The 20,944-nt window shown below is 59.2% G+C and overlaps 14 protein-coding genes across 14 annotated transcripts; 5 read left to right on the forward strand and 9 right to left on the reverse strand.

The window, feature by feature from the left end:
• Window positions 1-628: 628 nt before the first annotated feature.
• Window positions 629-2,411, reverse strand: OSTLU_25275 (predicted protein). The gene is made up of 2 exons (XM_001420681.1): window positions 2,349-2,411; window positions 629-2,251 (listed from the first exon to the last, which is right to left on the reverse strand). The coding sequence occupies exons 1-2, from the start codon at window positions 2,388-2,390 to the stop codon at window positions 863-865; spliced, it is 1,431 nt and encodes a 476-aa protein (XP_001420718.1). The 5' UTR covers window positions 2,391-2,411; the 3' UTR covers window positions 629-862.
• Window positions 2,412-3,111: 700 nt separating this feature from the next.
• On the reverse strand, window positions 3,112-3,594 carry OSTLU_7602 (predicted protein; the record flags this gene model as incomplete). The annotated part of the gene is made up of 1 exon (XM_001420682.1): window positions 3,112-3,594. A coding segment is annotated over one exon (483 nt), but the record flags the coding sequence as incomplete, so codon positions are not given.
• Window positions 3,595-3,942: 348 nt separating this feature from the next.
• OSTLU_9473 (predicted protein) lies at window positions 3,943-4,287 on the reverse strand (the record flags this gene model as incomplete). The annotated part of the gene is made up of 1 exon (XM_001420683.1): window positions 3,943-4,287. A coding segment is annotated over one exon (345 nt), but the record flags the coding sequence as incomplete, so codon positions are not given.
• A 655-nt stretch (window positions 4,288-4,942) lies between these two features.
• Window positions 4,943-5,785, forward strand: OSTLU_26658 (predicted protein; the record flags this gene model as incomplete). Its single annotated transcript, XM_001420521.1, has 2 exons — window positions 4,943-5,176; window positions 5,399-5,785. 2 exons carry the CDS (start codon window positions 4,943-4,945, stop codon window positions 5,783-5,785), a joined length of 621 nt encoding a protein of 206 aa, XP_001420558.1.
• A 43-nt stretch (window positions 5,786-5,828) lies between these two features.
• OSTLU_17471 (predicted protein) lies at window positions 5,829-6,626 on the reverse strand (the record flags this gene model as incomplete). The annotated part of the gene is made up of 1 exon (XM_001420684.1): window positions 5,829-6,626. The coding sequence occupies one exon, from the start codon at window positions 6,624-6,626 to the stop codon at window positions 5,829-5,831; it is 798 nt and encodes a 265-aa protein (XP_001420721.1).
• A 788-nt stretch (window positions 6,627-7,414) lies between these two features.
• Window positions 7,415-8,425, forward strand: OSTLU_17472 (predicted protein; the record flags this gene model as incomplete). Its single annotated transcript, XM_001420522.1, has 1 exon — window positions 7,415-8,425. One exon carries the CDS (start codon window positions 7,415-7,417, stop codon window positions 8,423-8,425), a length of 1,011 nt encoding a protein of 336 aa, XP_001420559.1.
• A 51-nt stretch (window positions 8,426-8,476) lies between these two features.
• Window positions 8,477-9,488, reverse strand: OSTLU_26661 (predicted protein; the record flags this gene model as incomplete). The annotated part of the gene is made up of 1 exon (XM_001420685.1): window positions 8,477-9,488. The coding sequence occupies exon 1, from the start codon at window positions 9,479-9,481 to the stop codon at window positions 8,477-8,479; it is 1,005 nt and encodes a 334-aa protein (XP_001420722.1). The 5' UTR covers window positions 9,482-9,488.
• Window positions 9,489-9,504: 16 nt separating this feature from the next.
• OSTLU_26662 (predicted protein) lies at window positions 9,505-11,401 on the forward strand. The gene has a single exon (XM_001420523.1). It carries the CDS (start codon window positions 9,536-9,538, stop codon window positions 10,487-10,489), a length of 954 nt encoding a protein of 317 aa, XP_001420560.1. The 5' UTR covers window positions 9,505-9,535; the 3' UTR covers window positions 10,490-11,401.
• A 166-nt stretch (window positions 11,402-11,567) lies between these two features.
• Window positions 11,568-12,293, reverse strand: OSTLU_39403 (ABC(ABCG) family transporter: White protein-like protein (ABCG); the record flags this gene model as incomplete). The annotated part of the gene is made up of 1 exon (XM_001420686.1): window positions 11,568-12,293. A coding segment is annotated over one exon (726 nt), but the record flags the coding sequence as incomplete, so codon positions are not given.
• Window positions 12,294-12,726: 433 nt separating this feature from the next.
• On the reverse strand, window positions 12,727-14,205 carry OSTLU_26664 (predicted protein). The gene has a single exon (XM_001420687.1). The coding sequence runs from the start codon at window positions 14,103-14,105 to the stop codon at window positions 12,729-12,731; it is 1,377 nt and encodes a 458-aa protein (XP_001420724.1). The 5' UTR covers window positions 14,106-14,205; the 3' UTR covers window positions 12,727-12,728.
• Window positions 14,206-15,237: 1,032 nt separating this feature from the next.
• On the forward strand, window positions 15,238-16,242 carry OSTLU_17476 (predicted protein; the record flags this gene model as incomplete). The annotated part of the gene is made up of 1 exon (XM_001420524.1): window positions 15,238-16,242. The coding sequence occupies one exon, from the start codon at window positions 15,238-15,240 to the stop codon at window positions 16,240-16,242; it is 1,005 nt and encodes a 334-aa protein (XP_001420561.1).
• A 110-nt stretch (window positions 16,243-16,352) lies between these two features.
• OSTLU_26666 (predicted protein) lies at window positions 16,353-17,511 on the reverse strand (the record flags this gene model as incomplete). The annotated part of the gene is made up of 2 exons (XM_001420688.1): window positions 16,353-17,256; window positions 17,438-17,511. The coding sequence occupies 2 exons, from the start codon at window positions 17,509-17,511 to the stop codon at window positions 16,353-16,355; spliced, it is 978 nt and encodes a 325-aa protein (XP_001420725.1).
• A 177-nt stretch (window positions 17,512-17,688) lies between these two features.
• On the reverse strand, window positions 17,689-18,324 carry OSTLU_26667 (predicted protein; the record flags this gene model as incomplete). The annotated part of the gene is made up of 1 exon (XM_001420689.1): window positions 17,689-18,324. One exon carries the CDS (start codon window positions 18,322-18,324, stop codon window positions 17,689-17,691), a length of 636 nt encoding a protein of 211 aa, XP_001420726.1.
• Window positions 18,325-19,458: 1,134 nt separating this feature from the next.
• Window positions 19,459-20,916, forward strand: OSTLU_93490 (predicted protein; the record flags this gene model as incomplete). Its single annotated transcript, XM_001420525.1, has 1 exon — window positions 19,459-20,916. One exon carries the CDS (start codon window positions 19,459-19,461, stop codon window positions 20,914-20,916), a length of 1,458 nt encoding a protein of 485 aa, XP_001420562.1.
• Between the last annotated feature and the right edge of the window lie 28 nt (window positions 20,917-20,944).

The raw sequence follows: 20,944 nt of genomic DNA on the forward strand, positions 1-20,944 counted from the left end.
CCCTAAACCCTAAACCCTAAACCCTAAACCCTAAACCCTAAACCCTAAACCCTAAACCCTAAACCCTAAACCCTAAACCCTAAACCCTAAACCCTAAACCCTAAACCCTAAACCCTAAACCCTAAACCCTAAACCCTAAACCCTAAACCCTAAACCCTAAACCCTAAACCCTAAACCGAAACCCTACACCCTACGCATGAGGGAGGGAGGCGCTTCGGGAGAAGTGCCGTAACCGACCGACTAGCTAATACTTATTACACCTAACCCTGGGTTCTCTGGGTCGTACTGAGGCATGAAAAGTCACTATCATTCGCATCCTTCCTGTGCACCTTCACGACACCCGACGGCCATCACTCGTCGACCAGCACGGCACCGCAGACTTCCCCCTCGACGCTCCGGACGTCGCCGGACTCTTGCGTCAAAGTGCCTTCTTCAGTGTTCGTGTTGGACGACAAACGACCGGTCGTAGTTTGTCCTCTGTGAAAATAATGGAACCCCAAGCACTCCTCTTGCGTGACACACAGTCGATTTGAGTGGAAAAGTTTTTGGTTCCTTCCTCGTTAGACATCGTTCAATGCACATTATTACAACAGGGCTTTTAATCAACATTCTTAAAACAAAACTTGACACGGCGACTCTCACAGCGCCGTACCGTTACCGCCAGGAGCTCGCTGGCCCTTGTCATACAGCGGTTCATTCGATTCCATGGCGTCGGCGTTCCCGTCGCGTCGCCGACGAAGCACCACGACTGCAGCGACGACCACGCCAAATGACGCAACCTTACCGATGAACGCTGACGTTCTCACGCCGCGCCTACCTGTGGCAAAGTTCTTAACATCGAAGCATCGCGTCAGTACGCGAATCAACGTACGGCTGGTTTCAATTTTGACCTCACGCGCGATAGAGCGCGGTCAAGACTTTTTCCATTCTTGGATTGGACGAGATCGGTCCAACTTATTACTTCGGAGCCGAAATCGAGCGGAATACTGTGCGCGGCTCCGAATGGGCATCCCATCGCTGTGCTGTGAAGCGGAACGTTGATGACGTTTTTCATCAGCTGCGGCGCGTCTCCAAGAATGACATAAACTTCGGCAAACTGATACGCCCAGTAAGGTTTGAAAGCCATAGTGAATTCATTCAAATCGATTAACCCATCGTTGTTGATATCAAATTTACCAAAGGCTTCTTCGCACATCTTTTGCGTGGTTTCGGTTGATACACCGTTGGTGATGAAAATTTGTGCGAGCTCGAGGAGATCAAGACTACCACTGTTGTCGAAATCGACAGATTCAAAAACACAGCGTGCTTGGACATCGTCTGGAATAGTTCTTAACGGTGCTAGCTGCGAAGTGTCCTTCCCTCGTGCATCCTGGACAACTTTCAAGTATCCAGTTTCGAAGAGAATTTTCTGAACGACTTCGGGTTGATGCTTGTATCTAACGTCATGATATAACCCATGATGGGCCTCGTGAAAGTACTGCAACATCGCACTCATCTCCAAATTCAACTCACGTTGTTCATCGCCGGTATGTTTCGATTCAGCAAATCTCGCAGCGAGAGTGTACGTCTTTCGACGAAGCCATAAATTGAAACCAATCAACCAAACGATCAAGAAAATCATAATGGAGAAACCATAGGCCTGTCCAGCGCCAATAGTTCCTGCAATTAGCACAGCCAAGGTGTATCGGCTTTCGCGAGCGGCTTGACAAAAGTAAAGCAACACCATCCATACTCGTACCCAAGCGTAGGTTTGATGATTCGCCCAAACCGTCCACAGCCACTCCAACCGTTCCAGCTCATAGAGCGAGTCGTCGAGAAGGGCATGAATCAAGCCAGCAACGCTCACAACCTTAACCAATGCAATGAACTGGTATGCTGGGACTGTGAGCAATCTCTGCCCATTTACGTTGGGTGTTTGAGCGATGACCGTCATCAAATGTATTACATCGAACCCCACTGTGATCCACATAATTGGCGTCGAAACCTTTGGATTTGCGCTGCAGAACGCCACAATTGGTAGACAGACATTGATAGTGCCGCTTATGAGATGCGTTCGGATGATTATTCGAGACTTACGGAGCACCGTAAACTTTGGGTGCGGTGGAGTCGTCCAATGGAAATGCAAAATTCCCGCATTCGCCACCATGGACAGCGTGGCGAAGAGCAGTCGTTGAAGCAAGTTCAGAACATGATGGGCATGGAACAGCGGGACGTCCCACGAACTTTGACTCCATAGGTATTCCACGTAACTCTGAACGGCGAATGAAAAATGCGTGTCGAGTTAGTTAATTCCTCATGCGAAGTCCTACCAAATGCTTTCGTCGAGTGTCCGCGTTCGTCTCTCATACCTGGGTTTCTGTCATCACACCGACATAGCGCGCGTCGCTCATGATTAATTCGTGAACGCGCGACGTCGAGCGTCGACGACTAGCGTCAACCGTATCTTCTCGCCCGGCGTGCTGTTTAGAACGGTCGTTTTTTTAACTTAATTTTTTATTGCGCGAAACGAGACGAGATCACATACTTAAGCCATAATTAGCTTACTTGGAGAACAATTGTGGCTTGTGTCCCGGCGCGACGAGGCGTCGCGCGCTTCTTTGCGCGCGCGCGTACTCTGTTGCCGAGAGTGCTCTAAATTCCCAACTTTTTCTCCTCGTTAGGTAACTTGTCATTCTAAACTACAAGGCCCTAGATGCTATGTATCTATGTTTCCAATACGTCAAGATTCTACAACGGCGGTGGCGGCATCGGCGGCGCCACGCCAGGCAGGACGGTGATGGCGTCTGCGGTGAAGACAGGCAGCGGCGGGGCGTCGAAGTCGTCTGGAGGCGGCGGAGGAGCTTCGTCCGGATTGCCGAGCTCGACTGTGGGCATGGCGAAATCGTACGGCGGGCCAACTGGAGGAGCGCCGTAGTACGACGCAGCCATCGCCGGATCGTATGCCGGCTGAAACCCATACGCCGGAGGCATGAAACCACCGGCTGCGACCGGAGGCACAAAGCCCATCGGCGCGAAACCTCCCATCGCGCCACCGCCACCGCTCGTCGGACCTCCACCGTTTTGCCCCGCGATTCGTACGATGAATGGTCGAGTGCTGTCTGCGAAGTACTGGCCGTCGAGTGCCGCGATCGCTGCGTGCGCGTGCGATACATCCATCATCTGCACAAACCCGTAGCCTTTGGGCACTTGCGTCGCGTGATCGCGGATGAGTTTCGTCTTCTGCACCAAGCCGTAAGGCGCGAAGATTTCGCGCAAGCTCTCTTCCGTCATGCTCTCAGTCATGCCGCCGACGTAAAGGTTCGCGTCGGGATCAAACGATCCACTATCCCGTCTAGGCTCTTCGCGCGGCGCCGTCTTCAGGCGCACTTCCATCGGCCGATCGCCGAATAGAGCGCCATTCATGGACGTCGCCGCCGATTTTGCTTGCTCCACTGTTGCGAAAGTGATGAAAGCGAAACCTTTGCAGGAATACCCGAGCGCTGCGTCGGGAATACACGCGACGTCTTGCACGCCACCGATGGACTTGAACGCATCGGCCAATGCGTCCGCCGTGGCGTTGTTTGGTAGATGACCGACGTAAATCTTTCTATCGTCATCTGAGTTGTCGTCCGAGCGACGCGCGCGTCCGCGCCCGTCGACGCCGAGCTCGGATAAAAAGTCGCTGTACGCACTGTCGAGCGTACCACCGGCGCCGGCGCCGTGGAGCTTCTCTACATCTTTCCTGTAAGTCGCTTCAACAGCCTTCTTCACGGTCTCCGGCAGCTGATAAATCGAACCGCTCGCTAACTCTTCGTCTAAGCGCTTCTGCATAGCCTCGATGGACGACTCGTCCCTCCATGTTCCGTTCATGAGCGCGAGCTCGCGAAGTTGTTGACGCTTGTGCTCATTCATATCTTCGTCCACGGGAATCAAAAGCTTTTCTATCATCGCCTTGGCCTTGTCTACGTCGCTCTGCACGTCGCCCTCGATGAGCACGTGGAGAGGCTCGTGATCGAACTCGTTATTGCGCTCCGCCGCGCCCGTACCGCCCTTCGCGCTGCCTCGCCCTCGAATGACAATTTTCGTATTTGTCTCTCGCTGCATCTGCTTTTGCGTCGACCCACGAGGACCGATTATCAAACCGAAGAAGTTGTAGCCCGGATATTCGTCCACGGGAATCAGCAACTTGGCCGTTCGTTTGTTTGGCCGGTAATCCGGCGGCGGGCGGAACATCGGACACTTGCGGCAGATGTCCTCCAACAGCTCCATGCGGCGACGTTGAAACTTCTCTCGCTCTACGACTTCCCGAGTGTTCACGCGCACGCCGTTGGCGTCGTACACAGGCGCGGGCTCGGGCTCGCGGTCGCCGTTGCGTCCTTCATCGTACGGCTCCCCGGCGAGCAAACGACGGTTCAACTGAGCGAGTTCACGAAACATGAAGTGCACTTCCGCCGTCGCTTCCGCCGGCGCGCTGTGCTCGGCGAGCACAGATGTGGGCAGTTGCACGAAAATTCCCGAGCCGACGACGAGCGAGTTCGTCGGCGTCGGCGTCGTCTGCACCGCGCGTTGCGCCGCGTCTGCGCGCTCCTTCGCTTCCCGCGCCGCCGCGACGACGAGCGCGTTCGCGACGTCATCGGTTGCATCTTCGGTCGCCCAACGACTCTTACGCTTCTTCTTCACCTCTGTCGTCGTCGCGTCGTCAGCGCCCCATCGCGATCTTCGTCGCACTCCTGTCGCCGCGTCCGTCGCGGTCGTCGTCGCCGTCGTCGCGCGCGCGTCGTGGTCACCGACACCACCGCCGTCGTCGTCGTCCGTCATGTCGCGCCGCGCGACGTCGGCGCGCGCCCGCGTGTGAGGATTCGTACGGGACGACGTCCGTCTCAGTGCGGTCGCGGTCGCGCACTCGCCCGAACGCCATCGGGTCGGGTCGTCGGCCGCACATTCAGTCGCGATGATTGGCGCGATGCGCCGAGAGATCTCGAAACGCGCGAGCGCGTGCGTGAGAAATTATGCCGCCGGCGCGGGAAAGCCCAAGGCGAGCGGAGAAACCACCGACGTCGTCAAGCGCGTCTTCATCGAGCAGCAGACCAAATTTCGCGCGCTGCTCACGAAGACGAAGGACTTGAAGCCGCCCGTGGGAGGAGACGCGGCGGCGGTCAAGGCGTACGCGGCGAAGAAATTGGCGGCGTTAAAAGAGGTACGTCGATCGCGCCGACGCGCCGACGCGTTGACGCGCGCGCGAGGGCGGAAACACGCGATCTCGTCGATCGGCTCGAACGCGCGCAACCCGATCGACGTGTTGGGGTTTGATTGTGGTTGTGGTCGTGGACAGGCGCGCTTTCGCCTCGGTCGAGCCGTCGACCGCTGGCTCGAGGAAAAGGACGAAGACTGACGGCACACACGTCGCGCGCGCGCACAGTTGGACATCTCAACGCCGGGAGAAAAAATTCTCGAAACCGTCGACGGCGCGTTCGCCGAAGCGGCGAGCGTGCGCGGGTTCTTGGAGTACGCGGGCGAGCTGCGACAAATGCTCGGTTTGAAAGATGAAGACGACACGATGAAGGTCATGGTGAGCGCTTTGGACGAAACTGAAAAGGCGCTCGGGAAGGCGTTACTGACGAGCGACGCGCAAGGCATGGCGAAGTACAGTAGCGCTGTGGCCAAGGCGTCGGAAGCCGCCGGTATTAAGCCTTTGGACGCCGCGGCGATGGCGAAGCTCCAAGGCGAGGTGGACTTGGAATCTATCGAAAACGAAATTCTCGAGTTGCAATCGGTCGAAGACGAAGTGAAGAAGGAGGAGGCGTAATCGTGCTGCAATGAAATGAATGTAATACTATACCAAACGTTTGTCATCGTCTGCTCGACGCGTTCGTCGCGTCGCCTAAGACTTTCGCGCGCGAAGGCTCGCGATTTGGATGATCGGCGCGTTCTTGTTTTCGTTTCTTACGCTCGGCTGGATAGACGTCGCATCCGACGTCGAGACGTTTGATGTCGCGCGAGTTGAACCAATCGGCGCCGTACCACTGGAGCAACTGCGCGCCCTTCTTCACGTCTCGACTGAGAATAAACTCGCGCCCGACGAGCGTGCGTTTCGGACAGCGCGTGTCACCGAAGAACACATTCGTGGATCGATTGTTTGATACTTCGTTGGGCCCGGGATTCGACATAAATTGTAACTGCGCGGCGTCGCCGAGCGGGCACGGATCGATGACGCCTCCGCCGGAACGGAAGTGCATCGCGTGATCGCGTCCAGCGCGTCCACACTCTCTCCACGTCTTGCGCTCGCCGAAATATACTGTTTTGTAACCTTTGGGTAAATCTCGCGTGGCGATGAGAATCTTATCGCCAAACACTGGATGCTTGACGACTCGCAACGCCTCGTCGCCGCGCTCGAGGTGCTCCGCGCAATACGGCAGGCACGAGTTTTCGCAATCCGCCCGCGCGCCGCAGATCGATCCGTTGGCGCGCGTGGCCCAGCACCACGATACGCCTTTCGCCTGCGCCCCTCGCAATCGAGTCGGGACGCCCTCGCGCGTCGTGGCTGTCGGCGTCCACGACGCCCCACCTCGCCGCGTGTCATCTTGTGCGTCGGCGTCCGTCGTGGACGCGCGTTCCTTGGCGCGCGCGCGTCGCACACGATCGCACATGACGCCGCCACGCGTTCGCGCGAGCGACTCGCACGTTCGCGCGCGCGCGACACTCCGCGGAGTGAGTCGCGGAGTGTCGCCCGTCGCTTCTTCGGTCTGGTTGTTTTCAAACTCGCTCCCTTTCGCGCACTCTTCGACGGCGGCGCGCGGCGTCACAGTGCGACGCGTCGTCTTCGCCAGTCGTCGAACGCGAACGACGAAGCGAACGCGCGGAAAGTCGTCGAACCCGCGCGCGCACGCGTCGTCGAATCCGCGCGCGCGTGCGAGGAGACGCGATGTTGTCGCGCCGACGTGGCGTCGTCGAAGCCGCGTGGCGCGCGGCGTCGACATCCATGCGAGCGGCGACGAATTCGGGAACGACGATCGCCGACGGCGCGCGCGTACCGTCGTACGCGTCGGCCTCGCGATCGCACGCGTCTCGCGCCGCGCGCACCGGGCACGGCGCGAGCGAAGATAAAGAAAAAGAAAATGGCGCGAAGAAGAGTCACGAGCGGGGCGGCGTTAGCGGCGGCATCACGCGCGCGGGAACATCGGGGAGACACAGAGGCGATCGGGATGGACACGGGGACAGTGTACCTGCGTTCCGGTCGCGAAAATCCGTCGACGCGACGACAGACGTGGAGTGGGAAGGACGCACGTTTACTGGGTCCAGGCTCGAATACGCCGGCGTCGAGGTACGCGGAGAGCTTCGTTGGCCCATACCGCTGCATGCGCTGGCGGAAATCAATCCGGTCTTGAAAGAGTTACTAGAAGTGGCGAAGACGAGCGACGGGAAGGAAGAGCGCGCGATGGCTGAGCGCATGAGCGTGTTGCGTGCGAGCGGCGAATTAGGACGTCGCGAGACGCTGAGCGTCGTCTCGACGTCTTCGTCCGGATTCGGGAATATGGGCGGCACGAACGTGCGAACGATGACTCCCGGGCTCATCGAGTTTGAGCAGTTTCTCGTCGAAAGCGGTTGGCGCGTGGATTCGGAGCGCAAAGCGATCTCTCGAGACGTGCGCGATACGCTCGTGAGCGAAGCGAAGAAAAAAACGGCGCTGAAGATGAAGGTGAATGACGCACCGATGAGCAAGACCATGCTGAGTAAGGTAAAAGTCGGTGACTTGCGTGACGCCGCAAAGGTTCTCGGTCTCGATCAGGTCATGCAGGGCGTCACCAAGAAGGCGGACGTCGTCGCGTACCTGCTCGCGTATTATGAATACATGCATGGTACAATCGACGCGAAAACCATGGGCGTGCGCATGTCGGACGTATCCAGCATCAGCGCGGAGATCATGCGAGAAGCCGAAAAGGATTCGAATGCCACGTCGGCGAGCGCACGCTCGGCAAAAGTGTCGAAACCGGAGCTCAAGCGCGAAACAGATCCAGGTCGTATGGACTACGTGAAAGCTTTCGAACCGGATGAATTGGTACAGCTTCTTGTTCGCGCTCGCGGTATCGACGTGATGTCTATAAACGTTCGCGATCAGTGCACGTGGACAGACCATCTCATTATCGCCACTGCGCGAAGCGCGCACCACCTGAAGGCGCTCGCCGGCGCAGTTCTTCACGCCGTGAAAGCGCGCACCGAGTACGTCGCCGGCGGTCGATTGCAGCCAGTCATCGAGGGCGCCCAGAACGGCGGGGATAAGGACTGGATGGCTGTCGACTGCGGTTCGTGCATGGTGCACATATTCTCTCCCGAGGGTCGAGCGCAGTACAATCTCGAGGAACTGTGGGCGACAGGCGAAGAGATAGTACACAATGGGCCTGAACGCCTCTCGATCGACACCATCGGCGCCGATCACCACACAGCGTGACGCGCGCTCGAAACGTGAGCCGTTGTAAAGTAAAAAGCAATGTTACACAAATTACACTGAGACTAGAATAGAGTACGCGCGATCGGCGAACGCGTCGGCGGCGGCGATATCGTCCGCGGAAGAACTCGCTAGAAGCTCGTCGACAGTCGTCGTCCAACCCGCGCGCTCAGCTGCCGATACGCTCGCGACGCACAGTGGCACGGCGCCATCGTCGGAAAACTCGTAATTATCCAACGCAGGTCCCGCGATGTCGATCTCTAACCAAACCTGCGCGTCATCATTCGCATCTGGCGCGTCGTCTATGCGCACGATGGCCGTTTGATGAAACGCCGCGCGCGTGCCTAATTTCGCCGCAATCGATTCGTCGAATTCGTGCGTGAGCAAGTTCCGCCTCGACTTCGGGCCCTTCTCGCCGTGATACAAAATCTCGGGATTGGCAAATAGTCCCCCTTTCAACGGCCGTGGTGCCTTCATCGCGCGCACGTCGCGCACGACGCGCCCATCGCGAGCAACGAGCGCGCGCGTTTGCGTCAATTTGCGAAGCAACGCGCACGTCGCCAAGCCACCAACGCACTCACTCAACGCCGCGCGTTCGGCTTTGAAATACAACGACCGCAATAGCGCGGCGGTTTCGTTACCCGGCGTCACGCTCGGGAACAACTGTCGGATCGCCTCCGCGTTTACGTTCGCCCAAAACTCGTCGACGTCTCGCTTGCCCTCGCTCGCGCTCGCGCGTTCCACCACCCACGCCACCGACTTCGCCTCCTTCCCCGTCTTCGCCGCGACGACGTCGGTGACGGCGCCAGGATCGGTGACGTTCGACAGCGACAATCCAAGCTTCAAGACTCGATAATCAGGCTCGACCGTCGTCGCGTGCACGACGTGCGACAACACTTTCCCGGCTTCCTCGATGGTGATGGTCGCGGCCCGCACGACCGTCGTCGCGCGTCCTCGCGCGCGCGCGACGCGCGTCGTCGACGCGAAGATCTCACGCGTTTGAGCGCGCGCTGCGGTCGATCGCGTCGTCGCGCGCGTCGTCGCGCGCGGCGTCGTCATATCCACACACAACGACGCGCAGTGACGACGACGACGACGACGATGGCGACGTCGATGGCGCCGCGCGGGACGGCGCCGAGCTCCAAGTCTCAGGCGCGCTTTGGGCGACGTACGCACATCGCGACGGCGCCGACGCGCAGAGCGCCGACGCGAACGCGCGTCGGTGCTATTAAATCCGACGTCCCACCGCAGCCATTCACAGTTCGCGAGGGCGAACTCGGTAAAGTGCTGAGCGCGGCTATTCCTCTGGTGCTGCGCCTAGGGACGGGAGCGCTGATCGGGGGGTACGAAGTACGTCTTGACGCGGACGACGATGGGAGCGAGGGCAAGTACGCCATCGCGCGTTTTGCGAAGCGACGCGTCGCGGAGCGTTCCACGACGTTGCCGACGACGCGGCCGGCCAAACCGATCACGCTGTACGAGTACGAAGGAAGTCCGTACTGTAAGAAAGTGCGCGAAGCGTGCTCAGTGCTCGATTTGGACGTTTTGTTCAAGCCGTGTCCGCAAGGCTCGCTCGCGTTTCGAGCGGAGAGCAAAGCGCTCGGCGCGACGACGTATCCGTTTCTTCTCGATGAAAACACCGGCGCAAAGATGTCTGAAAGCGATGACATCATCGAATATTTATTCAACACATACGGTGGTGAGACGAAGGTTCCATTTCTGCTCAGGCGCGGGGGGCTGGCGACGAACTCGACTGCGTACGCCGCCGCGTTGGCTCGAATGAAGGGGCTCTCGGCGCGCCAGGCGAAAAAGATCCCCGAGCAACCACTCGAGTTGTGGACGTACGAAATCAGCCCTTTTAGTAAGTTGGTTCGCGAAACGCTGACCGAGTTGTGCGTTCCGCACGTGGTGAAGTACTGCCCGCGGGGCTCCGAAAAACGCCACGAGCTATACGCGATGGTCGGGCATTTTCAAGTTCCTTTCTTGCGCGACGCCAACACTGGGAAGGCCATGTTTGAATCGAAGGATATTTGCGAGTACATCGAGAGCGAGTACGGTAGCAGCTAGTCAGATTGTAAAAGTTACCTAACGAGGAGAAAAAGTTGGGAAAAATGTGTCGTCGTCGCGACTACGCAGATTTGGACGCGCCAATCGTTTGCGCCTTCTTGGACTTTCGAACGAACATGACGACGTACGCGAGCTTGTACGCGCATCCGATGGCGAAAAGGATCATGGCGTTTTCAAGAAGTTTATCTTCGGAGTCGATGGCGTCGTACGTGTTATGGAGCGACGCCAAGACTTCTTTGCCGTTGCGGCCGAAGCACAGCGTCGAGCTTCCACACGAGAAACCCGCGGCGGCGCTGGGGTCGGTGACGGCGCCAGTCCACGTGGCGTCGATGAAATCCAAATACACCAAGTTTTTGATCGCCCACTTCATGAAGGTGATGTAGCTCATGGCGCGGAACGGCCAAATCACGTCACCTTCTCGAACCATGATGCCACAGAAGAGAAATCCGGCGAACCAGATGTTCATGAACGTCAGCATCCCCATGAGAGGGTTGTCGAACATGATGGAGAACACTTGCGCCGCGGACTCGAACGCCCAGAGCGTCAGCGCGTACATCAAGATCACTTGAACGAAATGCGGACCGTACCAAGCGACCATGCCGTATGCGGGGATCGCCATCGCGAACAAGGCGAGAACAATCATGATTGGAATCTGAATTATGAGGTTGGAAAGCAAATACGCGTACGGCGACAACAACCCATTCTTCACTTCACGTTTGATCGCGAAGAATTCTTCGTTGTACACGTACGTTGCGACGACGCCGAGAGACGACGGCACGCCAAGAAACCAGAGGACGAGCCACATGCGAGCGAAAACTTGCTCTTGCGATCGGGCGCGAGACTCGATGTAAATGACACCGAAGAAGATGCACGCGAATAAGAACATCACCATACGTCCAACGTACATGGACGGATCGCGATACGTGATTATCCAGTGACGGCGCACGAGCGTCATCGTCTGCGCGAAAAGATTCGTGCCCTTGCCCGAGACGTCCTCGAGTGGGCCGGTGTGGTCGCATCCGCTGTCGTTCGGCGTATACTGATCTAAAATCTCATCCACTTGCTTGGGATCGCTAAACTCCGAGTTCACGACGTTTAGCATGTGCTCAGCGATGGCGTCTCCCGGCGAAACTGGGTGGCCGATGTTCGCAAAGTACGACTCCGTCTTGCTCGCCGGCCCGAGGTAAGCCACGCGTCCCTTACTTAAGAGCATAATTCGATCGAAACCATGAAACACCGCGCTCGACGGTTGGTGAATGGTGCAGCAAATGGCAATGTTTGCCGCTTGCGCGAGCTCCTTTAAGAAGGCCATGATCGAAGCCGCCGCCGCGGCGTCCAAGCCCGACGTCGGTTCGTCGAGGAACAACACCGACGGCGAGCTCACGAGGGCGATGGCGAGCGACAAGCGGCGCTTCTGACCACCAGACAGGCCTTTCAAGAACTGATTACCGCACTTCGTATGTCTCGAAGACGCCAAACCGACCGTGTTGATGATGGCGTCCACGCGTTGCTTCTTCTCTTCCGCGGAAGATTTCAACAATAAATCAGCCGCAAACGTCAGCGTTTCTTCGACGGTGAGAAACGCCCACAAACGATCGACTTGGGGCACGGTCGAGCAGTGCTTGGTGAAAAGCTCGGGGGTGATCGGAATGCCGTTCAATCGAACGTCTCCGGTGTACGTTCCGCCCTTACCCTCGAGCGTGAGAAGGTCGATGAGACACGTTTTCCCGGCGCCCGAGGGCCCCAAAATCGCCAGCACTTCTCCCGAACACACTTGACCGCTGATTCCATGCAAGATTTCCTTGCGCTTGTCGCCTTTTCCGACCTCGAAACGCACGTCGCGGAACGCGAGCGTGGTGTCTTTGCCTGCGTTGGGTTGAACGCGCGCGCTCAATCGTCAGTCAACCCGTCCATTCCTCACGCGGCATCCAGGGGTACGGACAAGGGCACCGAACGCGATCGAACGCTGTTTCTTCGTCCCGCACCTTTCTCTTGCAAGTCGAGCAGGCTCGGCGCCTTCTTCATCGGCTTCCCTACTTCGACGTCCATGGTGTGTGCGCGCGCGGGTGTGGTCACGGCGCGCGCGTCGCGATCTCACGCGCGGCGCCGTCCAGGTCTGGACGCGAGGAGGTGCCGTCTTCGCGCCGACTTTTGCGATGCGAGCGTTTTGATTGGTTGGCTTCGGGAGCGGGTGCAAATGTCTGTTCTGTTTTACATCGGTTCGTTCGCTCGTTCGTTTCTATGCGGCGGCGACGCCCCACGCTGTTTTGAGGTACTTGACTATCCCTCCAACGTACGCGGTTTTCGTCTCGTCCTGCCAAGACTTTGGCAGTCGAGCGCACAACGAATGTTCAAATTTCTCGAGACGAGTCGTGCCGTCGCGCCAATGCTCGGTGAGAGACACCGGCGTGGCGTTCAAGTCAATCGCCGCGAGCGGCTCGCTGTCGCCGACACCAGCGTGCGGCGTGGTTCTGAATCTATCTGCGAGGCCTTTGAGTTCGCGCAACACATCAGGGGAAACGTCTTCGCATCCGGCGTGTTCGACTTTCAGTTCGTACGGCTCGGGTTCGCCGCCGAAATCGACGCAGTGAAACATCCGAACGTCGCTCTTCTGTGAGTCGTTTCGTACGTCGTAAGGACCGACGATGGCACCCACGAAGGGTGCGATCGTTTGCGACTCACCATCGGAGCGCGCAAACATCTTTTGATATTCAAATTGGTTTTGAATGTCGCGAATCGACGGCTGCGTCGCGAACACGGGATGAGAATGATACCAACCGACGATACCTTCACCTTTGGCCGTCAATGTCTCGACGATTGCCGGCACACTCTCTGGATCGAGCTCGACTTCGACGCCGGCGTGTTCCTGGACGAGCTGTCGAGCAGGAAGCGCTCGCGTAATGCGCAACGTCTTCGCGTCGTCGTCGTACACGCCTCCGAGAAATCCGATGATTTCGTCCGAGCACAAATGCGCGTGGAAATCCATCACCAACTCCGCGCCGGAAGTCACCGTGACTTTGAATGGCTGCGTCCGTCGTTTGTTGTACGCTTCGCACGTCACCATTTGTAAGTCGCCCTGTCCGTCGAAGCTCTCGCCAATGTTGATGTTTTTAGACGCGTTTCGGCTTTCACGCTTTTCGCGCGCGGGAACGACGATGCGTTTGACCGCCGCATGGTACCCACGCTCGTCGTCCGTGATCTTTTTCCGTTTCTTCGGCGTCGGCGTCGGCTTCGGCTCGCGCTTCGCCCGCGGCTTGGGTTCGGGCTTGGGTTCGGGAGGGAGTCGCCGCTTGATATCGCCCAACTTTACCCCGGCGTATTTCACCCAATCCCACCCGTTGTCCACCTTTCGCTCTGGGTTCTTCTCCCGCACGACTGCTAAACGGAACTCGCTCACGGTGTTAAAGACGAGCGTTTCAACGTCCGCCGCGTCGACGGCGGTTTCCTCGCCACCTTCCTCATCCTTCACCGGCGCGGGATCGACGATCTTCCTCGCTCGCCTCCAGACGATCGTTCCGTCTTCTTTCAAATCAGCTAATGTCTCTTCCTTGCGCAGCGTCGTCGACAACACGTTTTCGCCAGCCGCGACGAGGCCGAGCTCGAGCATGCGCCGCATGATTACTCGACCATCTCGCGTCCCTCGCGCGCGAGGCGCGGTCGCTCGATTCGCCGCGCCTTCGTTCGCGCCGTCATCGTCATCGCCCTCGCCCTCGCCCTCACCGTCCGTCGTCGTCGTCGTCGTCGTCGTCTTCACCGCGCGTTTCTTTGATTTCGCAGCGGCTCGTCCAAAACGTGCATCGTCGTCGCTCTCGTCGCTCTCGTCGCTCTCGTCGTCGTCGTACGCCGCGCGTCGACGCGAGCCCGCGTACTCTTCCTCTTGCGCCTGCAGCGCCAGCGCGTAGGCGAGGTCGTCGTCCATGACGCGCGCGACGCGGTGCCGACGATCGCGCGGCGGTCCGTCGTCCGGCGATTTCAGATTTCAAACGTCCGACCGGCGATTCACGATTCGACGAGGGTCTAGGGTTTAGTCGAGCGCGCGAACGGCCGCCCGCGCGCGTCGTCGTCGGGCGGCGCCCACTCGAACGCGCGTCGACGCGCGTCGATCGCGACGTCGATCGCGTCGAGCGCGCGCGAGACGAGCGCGACTGTCGTCGTCGACGCGCGCGCGAGCGACGCGCGCGCGAGGGGCGTCGACGACGACGAGGCGCGTCGACGCGTCGACGCCGCCGCCACCGCGGACCGCGCGCGCCATGTCGACGAAACGAACGAAACGCGAGGCGCTGGGGAAAGAGATCGCGGACGACGCGCTGGCGAAACCTCGGTCGAAGCGCAAGCAAACGAAGGCGCGCGCGCGGACGGCGGACGAGGAGGATTACCTCCCGGACGCGCTGTCGACGAAGATTTTGAGAGAGGCGAAGGAGCTGCGAGAGGAAGTCGAGGCGGCGACGTCGAGCGAGGAAGAGGGCGCGGACGATGAGGGGCGAGAGAATCGACGAAGGAAGAGCGGCGAACATCGCGTCAAGCTCGGACGAACGCTCGACGCGAAGAGTGCGACTTTGATCGATGACTCGTACGGAAGCGGCGACGACGACGGCGAGGACGAGGCGATGGGCGACGAGGACGCGCCGAGTCGACGCGGTGGGGCTTTCGACGAGGACGACGATGATGAGGGGTACATCAACGAAGCCGACGGACAGTACGAGGAGGTGGAAATCAGCGCCGAGGAAGCGGCGGCGTTGGAAGCGTTCATGGCGCCCAAGCTCGGCAAAGACAAAACGCTCGCGGATATGATTATGGAAAAGATTCAAGAGCACGAGAGCGCTGGTGGGTCTACGGCGCGAGACGAGGAAGGTGAGATGATTCCAGAAGGGTTGGATTCTCGTGTGATTGAGATTTATAGACAAGTCGGCGAGCTTTTGACGAGGTACACCACGGGCAAGGTGCCAAAGGCGTTCAAAATCATCCCCGCGCTCTCCAACTGGGAAGAAGTTTTGTACTTGACCAATCCCGATAGATGGAGTCCGCACGCGATGTATGCGGCGACGCGTCTGTTTGCGTCGAACCTGAATGTGACGATGGCCCAGCGCTTCTTTAATTTGGTGCTCCTGCCGCGCGTACGCCAGGACATCGCAGACAATCGAAGGTTACACTTCGCGCTCTTCATGGCGCTCAAGAAGGCGACCTTCAAGCCCGCGGCATTTTTCAAGGGTATGCTTTTGCCTTTGTGCCAGAGCAAAACGTGCTCGCTGCGAGAGGCGGTCATTTTTAGCGCCGTTTTGTCGCGATGTTCGGTACCAGCGTTGCACTCCGCCGCCGTATTGATGAAGCTATCCACGTTTGAGTACGCCGGAACGACATCCTTCTTCATGCGCGTATTGCTCGACAAGAAGTATGCACTGCCGTTTAGCGTTGTGGACGCTCTAGTTGATCACTTTTTGCGCTTTTCGACTGAGGAGCGCGAACTTCCGGTGGTTTGGCATCAAACGTTGTTGACTTTCGTGCAACGCTACAAGGCGGTCATCGACAAGGAAAGCAAAAAGTTGCTCTTCAAGCTCGTGACGATCAAAAGTCACTACTTGATCACGCCCGAAATTCGTCGCGAGCTCGCACACGGTAAGTCTCGAGGGGAGGCGGACAACATGGACGCCGACGTCGGCGTTGGAGCTTTTAGCAAAGCCGTCAAAGCCAAGGCGCTCGAGGAGAACGTGCGCGATATGCCCGCGATCCCGATGCTCGCCGACGATCAATATTAGACTAGGAACACGCGAGTGTAAAAGTGCAAACTGATGAAAGAATCGCCGTTCACTCCTTATTAAAACGTTCGACGCTACAGGTACACAATATTAAGTTGCCAACACTCCTCTCAAGCCATGGTGACTTTCGTCGCGCCCATGAATCGCTCGCGCGCGGCTTCGAAAGCACCCGCCGCAGCCTTGAGCGGGTTCTTGCGCAACGCGTGCTTGCTCTTGCCCAAGCGCGCGAACGCGGTGGAGATCGGGTTCGCGTTGCGGAAGCTAAGGGACATCGCGGCCGGTCCAGCGCGACGGGATCGAGAGCTCGGTTGTTCGTCCTCGTCTTCATCCTCGTCGTCTTCATCCTCGTACTCATCGTAGTCTTCGTCCACGGTACGAAGCGTCGCCGGTGCCTCGGTCAAGAACTTGAGCTCTTGCAACTTTTGGTCATTCTCACCCTCCGGGACGTCGATGTTGTAGTATCTCCAAGCGCGCTCCCAAAGTTGGTTGAATCGCTGCATTTGCGCGAAAACCTTCGGTTGCGTTTGCTCGAGATCGGCCGGAGGCTCGAACTGCTCGCCCTTGTACCCGGGCATTTGCCACTCGGTGCCGCGATCGTACACCACCGGGTGGTGACTCTCCGCCGTATCCGGGTTCGAGATGTTCTCCAACACCACGACTTCGCCATCGGGCTTACCCGTGAACAAACGCGCGCGCGTCGCCACTTCCATCGCGTGCATCATTGCTCTGTTTTGCTCATCCTCCCCACAACGTCCCGTGTATTCGCCGAGATATTGGTCATCCTTCCACTCGCCCACCTCGACCGCGCCCGAACCGTAGAGCTTCACCCCGCACCCGTTCTGGGAGTTATTCTGCCAATGTCCGTAATACGTGGAGTCATCCAAACCCCACGTGTACACTCCGTAGCCGTGCATCATACCTTCGGAGTATTGTCCTTCGTATCGGTCGCCGTCGACGTACTGAAACACGCCCAACTTTTCACACTGCCCGTAGTTACTCACGAGGCCTTCGTAACTGCGTCGAAAGACACGCGCAAGCGATGGTTAAAATATCAGTCGTACGTTTCGTGCGAGATTTCGCGCGCCATCGACGTCGCGCGCGGCGATTTCGCGCTACAATCGCGAACAATCGCCTCGAGGGTTTCCGCGCGCGCGAGCGAACGAGTTCGCGCCGCGTTCGCGTCGATGCGACGTACGTGGCGCCATCTGAGAACACGATCGCATCCCAGGTATATTTCTTCTGAAATTCTCGCGGGATGTTGGACCCCATGACGTCGCGCGCGAAGGTTCGAGAGGCGATGAGTGACGACGGCCAGAGGCGAGGGTTTGAACAGCCAGAGTGGGCGCGCGAGACAGAGCGCGCGGGAGCGGCGGGATCGAGCTATGACTACGGTGATATACAACACACACGGACTAACGGTGCGCAAAATAAGATGATGCTATGTCGCTACGCGCGCGCGTGCTCGCGAGAGATGATTTCGTCGCCCGGGTCGTCAGGGTGGCGCGGCTTGAAGAAATCGTACACGCGCTTACTCTTCACCTCGCCGAATCTATTCTTCCCACCGACGATGTCTTTGAGCATGTTTTCTTTATCCGCGATCGACGTGCGCGGATCTTCGTAGGCCGACATGAGAGCGGCCATGGATTTGTACTCGCGAACGATGCCGCGCGCGTGCGGGGCGGTGACGCCAGATATGCGCTGCAGCGCTCTGAGGAAGAAATCTTGCGAGGTTGGCTTTTTACTTTTTCCCGATGTTCCATCCATGTAATCGTGTGATTTATCGAGAAGAAAGTCTTTCGATAGCGGTGGCTCGTGACGACGCCGGGCGATGGCGTCGTGGATCATGACGACGTGCTCGACGCACTCGGCCATTCCCGGAAGCGCGACGAGGACTACGTCGGCGTATTGCACCACTATCTGTGCGACGCACATGTCGTACTCATCTCGCGACCAACCGGCGTTTGGATTATCATAGTCGCACCCTCGGCGCTCTTTGGAGGTGCAGAACTTATCCGGTGATTCGACGATGACGCACAGTTTATGTTCGCCGCCGCCGGTTTCTCGCTCAAACGTCTCCACCATCTTTCGCAAGCCCGCGGAATCGTTTTCGATGAGCTTTAAAAACGCGTCCCCACTCAGCAACACGGCGGTATATCGCGCGCTGTGCGCACCGACGTCGTCTGAGCGCACTGGAACGTCCGACACGGCGTGATACGTCCACGTAACGCTCCGCTCGAGAGGCAAATTTTCATACTCGTACAAAATTTGCTTATCTCCAGCCTTGTGCCGGTTGTTGTCGAACCGCACGACGAGCGAGCGCCCGTACGCCGAATCATTTTTGAAGCTCTTCGCGTCCAACGCGCACGTCACCTGACTGTACAATTGTTTCCTGCTATCCGGTTCCGGAAACGCCTTCGATTTCGTCGCGTCGGCGTTTCGATTCGAGCGCGACGGCGCGTTTCGCACCACCGTCGTCGCCGCGTCGAGTCGCGCGTCGTCGCGCGCACCGCGCGCCTCATCATCCACGCGTCGTCGAACGCGACGCGCCTCCACGTGCGTCGTCGTCGCGTCGATCACGCGTCGTTCCGCGCGTTTCGCCGCGACGTCCTCCTCCCTCTCCGCCGCGCCGTCGTCGCCGTCGCCGTCGCCGTCGTCGTCGTCGACGTCGTCGTCGTCCAACAGATCGATCACCTCGATCGCCGCGCGCGCGCGCGCGTCGCGCTCGACGAGCGTCTCTTGCGTCGATCGCAGCGCCGGTGCGAATTCGTCCTCGACGTCTTCGAACGCGTCGTCGTCGTCGGACGTCGTCGCGTCGCGCGTCGCGCTCGGCGCGCGCGCGATCGATTCGCGCGCCGTCAGAGACGGACTCAGAAGCCACGCGCGCGCGCTTCGAAGCATCGCGCGCGCGCGCGCGCGCGCGAGCGAGTGGGGAGTCTCGACCCGCCAACGTCTCGACCGCTCGACCGCGCGTTCGCGATCGAGGCGCCATTCCTCCGCGCGTCGCGCGCGTCGCGCGCGCGTCGATCGCCGCGGCGACGACGAGGACGACCGTCATCGCTCTCGTCGTCGTCGCCGCGATCGACGCGTCGCGCGCTCGGATCGCCTCGACCGTCCGTCGTCGTCGTCGTCGTCGTCGTCGTCGTCGATCGCGTGCCCGGTTCGCGCGTGCCTCGAATCGCGATCCGCGTCGCGGTCGAGCGCGCGATGGAGCGCGCGATGGAGACCGTGAAACTCGACGTCGCGACGCGCGCGTGGAACGTCGACGGGAGCGCCGGCGCGCGCGCGGCGAGCGGGCTGTCGTGGATCGCGGAGGCAGAGCGCGTCACGGGACGACGACGGGGACGGTGCGCGTACGACGGATGCGACGAGGAGGCGGAGCACGGCGGACACGTCTGGATCGCGGGCGTGTCGACGCGAGGCGCCGACGCGAAGTGCGCGTTGGTGCCGATATGCGCAGATTGTAATTGGCCGGGCAATACGCGACGGATGCAGAACGGGGGGTCGTATTTGCGCGCGGGCGTGGTGGCGACGGCGGTGGAGATGACTCCGGAGATGCTGAACGCGCGGCGACGGTTCGCGCGGGACGAAGGAGACGAGGACGACGGCGAGGACGAGGAAGACGGCGAGGACGAGGGAGACGTGAGGGTGTGTGTTTCGTGCGGCACAGACATCTCGGGTATGCCGGCGAACCACACGGTGTGTCTCGCGTGTTTTCGACGCGGATCGCTGAGCGGCGATGGTCGTTCGGATGCCCGTCCTTGTGTTTCGTGCGGCACAGACATCTCGGGTATGCCGGCGAACCACACGGTGTGTCTCGCGTGTTTTCGACGCGGATCGCTGAGCGGCGATGGTCGTTCGGATGCCCGTCCTTGTGTTTCGTGCGGCACAGACATCTCGGGTATGCCGGCGAACCACACGGTGTGTCTCGCGTGTTTTCGACGCGGATCGCTGAGCGGCGATGGTCGTTCGGATGCCCGTCCTTGTGTTTCGTGCGGCACAGACATCTCGGGTATGCCGGCGAACCATACGGTGTGTCTCGCGTGTTTTCGACGCGGATCGCTGAGCGGCGATGGTCGTTCGGATGCCCGTCCTTGTGTTTCGTGCGGCACAGACATCTCGGGTATGCCGGCGAACCACACGGTGTGTCTCGCGTGTTTTCGACGCGGATCGCTGAGCGGCGATGGTCGTTCGGATGCTCGTCCTTGTGTTTCGTGCGGCACAGACATCTCGGGTAGGCCGGCGAACCACACGGTGTGTCTCGCGTGTTTTCGACGCGGGTCGCTGAGCGGCGATGGTCGTTCTGATGCCCGTCCTTGTGTTTCGTGCGGCACAGACATCTCGGGTATGCCGGCGAACCACACGGTGTGTCTCGCGTGTTTTCGACGCGGATCGCTGAGCGGCGATGGTCGTTCGGATGCCCGTCCTTGTGTTTCGTGCGGCACAGACATCTCGGGTATGCCGGCGAACCACACGGTGTGTCTCGCGTGTTTTCGACGCGGATCGCTGAGCGGCGATGGTCGTTCGGATGCCCGTCCTTGTGTTTCGTGCGGCACAGACATCTCGGGTATGCCGGCGAACCACACGGTGTGTTTCGCGTGTTTTCGACGCGGATCGTACGACAGCGAGTACGACAGCGAGTACGACAGCGAGTACGACAGCGAGTACGACAGCTAACTGGCTACGTAGATCGGGATGGATGTAA

This window comes from Ostreococcus lucimarinus, chromosome 12 (genome assembly GCF_000092065.1).
Source record: "Ostreococcus lucimarinus CCE9901 chromosome 12, complete sequence".
NCBI classification, from domain to species: domain Eukaryota; kingdom Viridiplantae; phylum Chlorophyta; class Mamiellophyceae; order Mamiellales; family Bathycoccaceae; genus Ostreococcus; species Ostreococcus sp. 'lucimarinus'.